Source organism: Desmodus rotundus, chromosome 5, assembly GCF_022682495.2.
Source record: "Desmodus rotundus isolate HL8 chromosome 5, HLdesRot8A.1, whole genome shotgun sequence".
In the NCBI taxonomy this organism is placed as follows: domain Eukaryota; kingdom Metazoa; phylum Chordata; class Mammalia; order Chiroptera; family Phyllostomidae; genus Desmodus; species Desmodus rotundus.
Genome location: NC_071391.1, coordinates 50,474,747 through 50,484,009, shown reverse-complemented (window position 1 = coordinate 50,484,009; position 9,263 = coordinate 50,474,747). Strand labels below are relative to the sequence as shown.

Below are 9,263 nucleotides of genomic sequence, written 5' to 3'. Positions count from 1 at the left end.
AGAGCCCTGGAGTGTGCTCTTCAGGTTGTCCCTTGTGGTTCCCTCTCACTCTCAGGACTGAGCCTCATTCTAGCTGGGGTGTCAAACTCATTTTCACCGGGGGCCACGTCAGCCTCACTGTTGCCTTCAAAGGGCTGAATGTAATTGTAGGACTGTATGAATATAACTACTCCTTAATCTTTAAGTGAGAGCTCGGTGCTGCTGCCAGGTAGAAACAAGGTGCCGGGCCTTGTGTTTGCCCCGTGTTCTAGAACCTATTGTGTCTCATGTGGGCTTGGTGCATGGCTTCTTTTTCCCACATAGACCTTCTTCAAGCGTAGTATTTATTGCAAATTCACAAATACAAACCCCTCAAAAAGGAGGCTGGAAAAAAGAAGTCAAGAGGCTTACAGGAAGACGATAGACTGAAGAATCCAAGAGTATGTTCCCTGTCAGAAGGCAGTCGCTATTCAGCCCCACCGAGCTGTTTATAAGTGTGGGCCTGGTGGTATTCAATCTTCCAGTTCTTCCAGAAAAGTCAGAAATCTGCATTTTCAGGCAAAAACCCAATTTTAAAAAACCTAGTTATTAAAGCACATGCTAAAACTACTCCGAGACAAACAAATTACATCTCCAAGTAGGCTGTGCCAGCTTGCAAGTCCTGCATCATCGCTGCATATTTACATGTTTGTTTCTTCCAACTAATACGTGAGCACCTGGACGGTAAGGATGTCTGTGTTGCATCCCCAGCACGGCTCTGGCGCACAACAGGCAAGGAGAGAATGAATATGAGAATCCAGAGCAAACTTAGTACCACGGCTCAACTGCAAAAGCCAGCCCTGAGATCCCAGTTTCTGAAAGGATTTTATATTTGGCTTTGACATGATCGACTTCAGCAAACAATTATGGGGAAGAAAGATGCACGCCGAGCCCTTGGCAGATTTCTCGCCTTCGGAACCACTCGAGCAGAAGAAATTAGATGTGGACAATGAGGGCTGTGCAACCTAAAAGTCGAACCAGAGGCTTTAATAATTAAAACCTGGACTAAGTATAGTGTCAAGTGGAAAAAGAGCTGCTCTCCAGGTTCTGCACATTTCCAGCATATAGAGCAGGGTCAGGAGTAGGGACTATTTATTAGCAGGTTTATATAAGGATTAATAACCTCACTTCCAGATATTTCCGTCTCAAGAAGAATTTGTACTGTTCTCTTTCACATGGGACAACTCACTCAGGAACACTGATTACACCCACACCCAATTCAACGCCCACTGGAGCTGTCTCACCTTACATTTGACCAAAAATAGGAAGAAAATTTGCATCAATAGAAAAGCAGCCTGAATTTCATTAAACATCCTAGCTATGTACTCACATGTGCCTGGCTTTATGAGCTGATGGAAACTGATATCTGTGAAACTCGTCATCTGACAAATGCCTGGCTGCAGAAAAGGGACTGAACAGGACCTCCCCAGACCTCCAGGATGGGTGGCGGGTGTGCAGGGCTCTCACTCCCATGGTCCTCCTGAGACATGGGGCGCAGAGACTAAGACACAGCATCAGGTCTTGGTGTTTTCACCTGACCCAGGTAATGTGTGCTCCAGCAGAGGACTTTCACAGAGATGGTGTCTTCAACTAAAAGGGTGACTTCAGTGATGGAATTTCAGGTAAGAACACATGTTTGGTTAGACGGAGAAAAACTAATTAACCAGGGCAAGCAGAGGATGAAGAAAGTTTAGGGAACAGTCCCGTTCACAGTTAAAATTTTAAATATGAACTCCAAATGCCAATGCAGACAGTAACAACTTCTTTATTGGGCCATTAGGACATTCAAATGAAATAACATATATAAAGATCCAGCTGTAAGACTTGAAATTCAGTAAATATCAATTCTTGCCTTGTATCCTCATCCCCCTTCTTTGTGGATGTGGGTTGTGCCCTGTGTATTCTTTGCTGTGTATTTCCTCCTGTTATTCTGCTACTAATTCTAACTCCAAAGATAAAGGATGTAAAGAAGGAACTGAGTGTCAAGCCTGAGAGCTGGAGATTTTATATATATATTGTCCCATTTAAATGTTGGCAAATAGCCCTATAAAGACTAGACTAGTTAACAATACAAAGTTAACTAGGCTTGTTGTGGTAATCATTTTGCAATATATACCAATATCAAATCATTATGATGTACACCTGAAACTAATATAATGTATATGTCAATTATACCTCAATAAAATTATTTAAAAAGACACAGCATTGGATTCTGTCTGCCAATTGCTGGGTGAGCTTGGAAAAATCCCTTTGCTTTCCATTATGATGGTTTAAGTTCATCTTTTCTTGCCAAGCCACATCTTAAGTCGCTGCTCTGTCTGTGGATTGGCTCCCTTTACCTCAGGTCAATGCCCACCTGGGCCAAAGGACCATGGAAAACTAAAGTCAGCTTTTCTGAGGTTGCTGCTTCAACAAGGGCGATTTTGTTTGGTTGTGGCAATGACAAAATACCATGCCTGGTAATCGTCTAGTTGAAGTGTTGCCAAATATTTGTCTGGTGAGTAAATGAACGTCGTCTTCTTTAAGACTCAGGTGGCATTAGGTCCTTAGTAATGTCTTCCCTAATTTTCCTCCATCATGACAGGATATGTTAACCCATCCTTGTGACTATTATAATACTGACAATTACCTTTGTTGTTTGTGTGTCTTTTCCTGTAACTCCTGAGGGTAGGAACCAACTTATTAATTTCTGTATCCCCAGGGCCCAGCAATAACTGGTCATAAGAAAATTAGTAAGAGACTCTCAGTAAATGGGCATGAAAAAATTGCTGAATAAATGAGACACAGTAGATAGTTCCTTTAGGCTCCATAAAAATGAAACTTAACTGGCTTTACCCAGCAGCCCCACTAATAGATAATGACAACAGGGGCTTCAATTTATTGAATCCTTACCACATGCCAGGCAGTGTGCTAAGACTTTCTATGAATTACCCCATTTAATACTTACAGTAACTCCAGGTACTAATATTAGCCCTGTCTGACAGATGAGAACAGTGAAATTCTAAGGATTAAATAAGTGCCCAACCACTGAGTGGCAGGCAGAAAGCCACAGTTCAAAGTCAAGTCTATTCGACACCAAACCCATGCTCATGATTCTTTAAAGAGGTGTGTGTGTGTGGGGGGGGGATGAAGAATAAGGTGATGCTCCTAACTTATTCTACTTCTGTCATTCCATTCTAAGACTTCACAAAGGCCACCTGGCAGTTGGTAGAACAGAGACTATCCATGGCAGTAGGGACTATTAAAGGGCGTCTGGTCCAGCCCCGTCATTTAATAGGGAATTCGAGGCCCAGAGAGAGCTGTCTGGAGAGGCTCGGGCTGAGTTAGTGGAAGTCTGCCTGAAACTGAGTATGGGGATAGCTCCTTCCACTGTTACTGAAGCGCGCTCTGAATGAATTCCAGATTCTGCTCGCGTCATTTGCAGAGAGACTTCCCTGACTGCGTACCTGAACTTGCCCAATCACTCCTTTTCTTCTTATCCTGCTTTGTCTTCCATCATAACAGAGTCTACTCACATTTATTCATTTACTTGCTTATTTTCCCCACTAGAATATACGCCTCATCAGGATAAGACTTTTAATGTTTCTCTGCCTGGCATATAAAATACTGGTTGGCCTGAGGGCTAAACATTTGAAAGCATCAACTGCAATGTGATTTTAATGCACTGAAGTTTTTCTTTGTCCTTCAAAGACATTTTTTTTCTTTATTTTCGCCTTCATTTTCTCGTACTGATCTAACACCACTTTATTAAACTTTGATAAACGTCCATCTCCTCTCCTGATTTCCAGCATTCCCCCTCCCCCACTAAGGACAGGGCCTTGCCTTAGCCATCCATGCATTCCAAAGCCTACCTAGCTCGGGACCTGGCATGAGCAGCTGTTCAAAAGTGCTTGGGGAGGCTGGTGTGGAGAGTGGTAAGAGGGAGAGTCACAGGCATTATTGCTCAGTAATTTATTTTCTTAAAGCTCCATCAGCAGGTGGAATGGAAGACCCCTCCAACCCTGACGCCTTGGGCAACCAAGGCATTATACTCCTTCACTGCCTGCTCTGTCTGGAGGACCCGCACGTCAATGCCTTGTTTCTCAAGGTACTCCAGAGTTGATGGGGGCACCTGGGGAGAAGGAAAAAGACTGTAAGTGGTGTGGGGAGGCCCCCAGGGTTTCCTTTCTGTCACAAGGCAAGCATATTCTACAGAACTAAACAGGGACCACCGTCTGTCACTCCTCAATCACCCAGAATGTCAGGGGTCCAAAATTTGGCAATGAGGCCCCAAGCAGTGAAAAAGGCTTCTAAGAAGTTGACAGAAGTGTCATATATGTATGCATAAAGCTCAGACGAAATGGAAATGGAAAGAATGGATTTTGGAGTTAGCTTTGAATTTAAGTCCTTGCTGGCAGTGTGACCCTGGGTAAGCGAATTAAATTCAAGCCTTTGTTTCCATGTCTGAAAATAGGGATAATAATATGTAGCTCATATGGTTGGTATGAGAACTAATTTAGCTGAAGGCATGTAAAATGTCTAGCATGGCACAGCTCCCAAACCATGTAAATGTTAAATGTTTGAGTCTGTCCAACCTGAAACTTAATTCTAACCTTCCCTTGTACCAGTGAAGATAGCTTAGGCCAGCTATTTTAAGTCTCTCAACCCCAATTTCCTCCGCTGTAAAATGGGGATAATAGTACTTACATCACAGGGTTGGTGTGAGGGTGGAGTTAATTTATATATACTGCAGCTCAAATGTCTTTTCAGAAAGGCCGCTCCTGACCACCCCATGTAGAGGAGCCCCTCATAGGTCACCACTTCCTTCATAGAACTTACTACAATCTGAAATTTTAAATCATCCATGAGGGTCATGAATGTTTTTCTGTCTTGTCCAACGTGCCTAGAATAGTATTTAACCTATAGGAGGTGCTGTATAAATATTTGTAAGTGAATTTATACGAGATGTGTCCAGAAGGTTTTCAGCCATATAATATGGAAAATAGAGACATTTATTGAAGAAGTTATAAGATACAAGAAACACTGTACACAGGACAAAGATGCCTCAGTCCTCTTCAAAGTAGCCACTTTGGGACCTCACACAATTCTCCCAATCACCATCAGCTGCTCTGTCATATTTTCCTGAATCTCATCGATGGTCTGAAATCTCATCCCTTTCAAAAGTGATTTTAGTTTTGGGAAAAGTCAGAAGTTACAGAGCTCCAAACCTGGACTGTAGGGGGGCTGAGTGACCTGGGTGATTTGATGTTTTGCCAAAAACCTTTGTACAAGACGTGATGCATGAGTGGGCATGTGTCGTGATGAAGCTGCCAATCACCAGTTGCCCATAGCTGTGGACTTCTGAATCATCTGAATAGTTTTGCAGAAGAATGTTCAAGCTTAACACAAAATTTGATGCTCTGTTTGCTCAGTCACTTTGAATGTGACAGCCACACAGTTCACATGCTCACTCAACAACATCTACCGTCCCCACTGACTAGTACAGTGAAGTCGTCATTGTTCATGTTTGCACATTCCAGTCCACTCTCCTTGGCACCAGGTTACATCGATGTTGTGCAGACTGTTCTTGTTATATTAACAATGGCTGGACTTTTTCCAGACAGACCTCATATAAAAGTGTCTCAATAGTGGCAGCTATTGTCAGATATTCTCAACTGTGGCTTGTCCTGAATATTATTTATGTATTTTAATTAGACTTGCCTCTTCAGAAAAGCACTGAAATATTTTTTTAAATGCCCAGCTTTACTTTTCTAAACATTTGAACAGTTTTATAATAGGGTAGCTTTATAGATAGGAATTATTTTAATGGGGGAAAAACTAGGTTAAACTGAACAGTATAAAGAAATAAAGGGCACCTTCACCAGTAGGGAGCTGGATTTTAGAACATCTATATGAAGAATGAGGTACCTCTCTATATACTTAAGTGAGAAGCTGTCCATAGTGTAATCATGTAAGTGAATAAAAAGTTACAGAACAATGTGTATAGTGTGACCTGTTTACGTAAGAATGGTTGTAAGTGTATTCATGTGTATCCGTACGTGTAAGCGTGTGTGTATTTGCAGACGTGTAGAGAACTGGAGCAGTATACTCAAGTGTGAAGACTGGGGAGGGGAAACCTTTCACCTTTTTCCCCCCTACATTTCTGCATTGACTCTCTTGTGTAAGTAAAAATAAGATAATATTTTTTCATAAAGGGGGAAAACATAATTTCAATGCCCCCAAGAAAAGAAAAAGTATTATAAAATCTACCATAAAAATGTAAAGTACTATAAAATTCTAAAGAACCAAAGGTTGACACTTGTAGGGCCTGGGAAATTCCCAGATTGAGGGCGTTCTGAGAATCACTTGACAGGAGGCAGGTCCAGGGCTGGGTAGAGACTGGAGAGTCCAGCCCTGGTGAGAACAGTTTGCAGCCATTGTTTTATGCTGGGCCGCCCATTGGCTCCCCAGCAAAACGAGGGTGCGTGATACAAAGAGATGAACTCCCAACAAGAACATATCTCTCAAGTAAAGTGCCAAGAGATCGGCAGCTGTCCTCGGGATGCTCGCGTTCACCAATACCTACCTTCAAGGCCTCACTCATCCCTCGGCCAATCACAAGGGTCCGCACACCCTTCTTGACAACTTCCTCCACATCTGCAGGCTGCACACCAGGAGAATGCTGGGTGTGGAAAGAAAAAGTATACAGCTACCTGCTCTTCTAATCTTTCTTTGCAATTGGCATTCTTGTGGGATTCATTCATTCATTCATTCACTCATTCACTGAAGAAATGCTTATTGGCATAGAGGTTTACTCTGTGCCAAGCTTTGTTCTGGGCCCGGGGATAACAGATGACATGGTGCTGCCCTTGAAGGCCTCTAAGTCTACTGAAAAATATACAACAAAAGACTAAAAAGAAATTAAAATAGTGCTGCAAGGAAGTAAGCTCACGATGCTGTGAAACATGGTGAAAGAGCACTGAATTCAGTCCTGGGGCATGTGGAGGAGTGACTTTTCCGTGACACGGCCCCTGTCGCCCCCACAGCCTGGACCCAGGCCAGCACGGAGGCTGCTCTCTGCGAATGCCCCTCAGACACTGTCTGATTGTAATTGATAGCATAACATAACATAACTGTAAAATAAATCAGCACCCTTTTCTTGCCGCCTGCTATGTCCTGGTTCACAAGTTGTTATCCTGATCTGGTCAAGCACGTAAGCAAGTTTCCCATACCAGGTAGCATTTGTGCGCTATTCCCCATGACTATCTTCCTGCCCCCATATCCTAGATAATTCTCTGGCCCTGCCAAGGGGCACGTGGATCCATTTCATCCTGCAGCTGCCTGTGACATGCCCTGTGTGTAAGTTTCCTTTAATAAACTCTATTAATTACCAGACTGGAGTGGTCAGCCTCTTTCTTCAGTCTCTCTCTGCCCTGGGCTTATAGAAGTAAATTTTCAGTCTCAGAGCTTTTCCCAGGATCTGTGTGTACTAGCAGGGGGGTTGGGGCAGGCGGCCAGGGAAGGCCTCCTAGAGGAGGTGAATTTAAGCTGATACCCAAAGGACAAACAGGAATTAGCCAAGTAAAAGGAAATCAGGGAACAAGGCATTCCAAGTTCAGGGAGTAGCATGTACAATGGCTCAGAGAAAAGAAAAATCTAGAGAACTACAGGTGGTCGAGTGTGATGAGAGTGAAATTGACAGGAGAGGGAGTAGGAAGCGATGAGGTAGGAGAAGAAAGCACTTGGACATCATGCCAAAATTTGGACCATGAAAAGATTTCATAAGCCTCCCACACTATTTCTTTTTTCTAAGACACTTTTCCACGTAGCTCCAGGAAAGATTCTGTTGATGCTTTAAAACCTACCTATCACTAGGTAAAGTCTTCCCAGATTCTCCCAGGGATATTTAAGGTAAGGTGTTTCATGAAGATTAATCCAACATTAAAGGATGGTGGCTTCTGAACTGCTTCCACTTCTGCAAAGGGGATATGGGAGGTAATTGTTTGGGAAATACCAACCCAACTACCGGGCTTTACCTGTTATGTGTCCACACAAGGATGGCACTCTCAGCACGGAAGCTTGGAAAGGCAAAGCCTTCCTTCCCTGACATGTCTGTCTCTTCTTTTATTCAGTCAACAAGCACTTACCGAGCACTCTACACCGGGCCCTATACCAAGCACTGAGAAGCACTGAGGTGGACTAAAATCGTCCTTGGAGGAGTGTTAGTCAGGTAAGGTTAGTGAACATATGGAAATAGTTCCAAAATAGTTCCAATAGGATGAGATAAAATAGGGTGGAGGGTCTCGGAAACCAGACTGAGTAACGATGAGAGGGGAATCATCACGGACGCCGTGCCGTCTGAACTGAGTCCTGAGTGTGAGTAGAAGTACGCCCTGAGGCAGCGGTTGTGGAAGGGGTGCATTCTGATCACAGCAGACCTGGCGCAGGGAAAGGGCTGCTGAAAACAGCACCTTTGACTTCACTGGTGAATTCTCTGTGGGGCATTCAGTGCGAATCCTTAACAAAACATTAGCAAATCCCAGGATGATTCAGCATGAAAAAATCAATGTAGTTCCCCACAGTAAAGAAGAAAAAGCATGTAATCATCTCAATTGATGCAGAACAAGCATTTAATAAAGTTCACCATGTATTTATGATTTTAAAAAGCTCTCAGCAAGCAAAACTAGAAGGGAAACTTCTTTAGATGAAGGACATCTAAAAAAAACCCTACAGCTGAATATCAAATATAGTGCTGAAATATTAAACATTTTCCCTCAAGGACTGGACATAACGGTATTGGCTGGGCACTTATTTCCTTCTCATCTCTCGGACCCGTCCATTCCTCTCCATCTCCACTGCTGCTGCTCTGGTTTAAGCTGCTGTCACTTCTTGTGTGGGCTGTTGCAGTGATTTTCTAACTGGTCTCCATAAAATCACTTCAGCCCATTCCAATTACCTGTTCTTCAACTGCGGGCGGAGGGATCTCTAGAAACACAAAGCCATTTATTTCACGCCTCTGCTTAACAGCACTTGACAGCTTCTCATGGCCCTTAGAACAAATGCCAAAGACTTTAACATCATGTGTAAGTGTCTAGCTGCCTCTCCAGTCTCATTGCATTTCTTCATGTCCTGTACTCTGGTCAAAAAGGACTTCTATCAGCTCTTCAACCATAGCAAGTTCTCTCTCACCACTGTGGAGAGATGAAAAGAAAATCTACAGATCGGGAGAAAATATTTGCACATCACATATCTGACTTGTATCTAGA

The 9,263-nt window shown here is 43.2% G+C and overlaps 1 protein-coding gene across 1 annotated transcript in view; it reads right to left on the bottom strand.

Annotated features, from left to right (window-relative positions):
* Window positions 1–3,952: 3,952 nt before the first annotated feature.
* The window catches only part of AAMDC (adipogenesis associated Mth938 domain containing), a gene marked incomplete at its 5' end in the record, with an annotated part of 31,800 nt that continues 26,489 nt past the window's right edge, over window positions 3,953–9,263 (bottom strand). Inside the window, 2 exon segments of the mRNA XM_024572717.3 lie at window positions 3,953–4,129; window positions 6,584–6,679. Coding sequence (XP_024428485.2) covers window positions 3,989–4,129; window positions 6,584–6,679 — 237 coding nt within the window.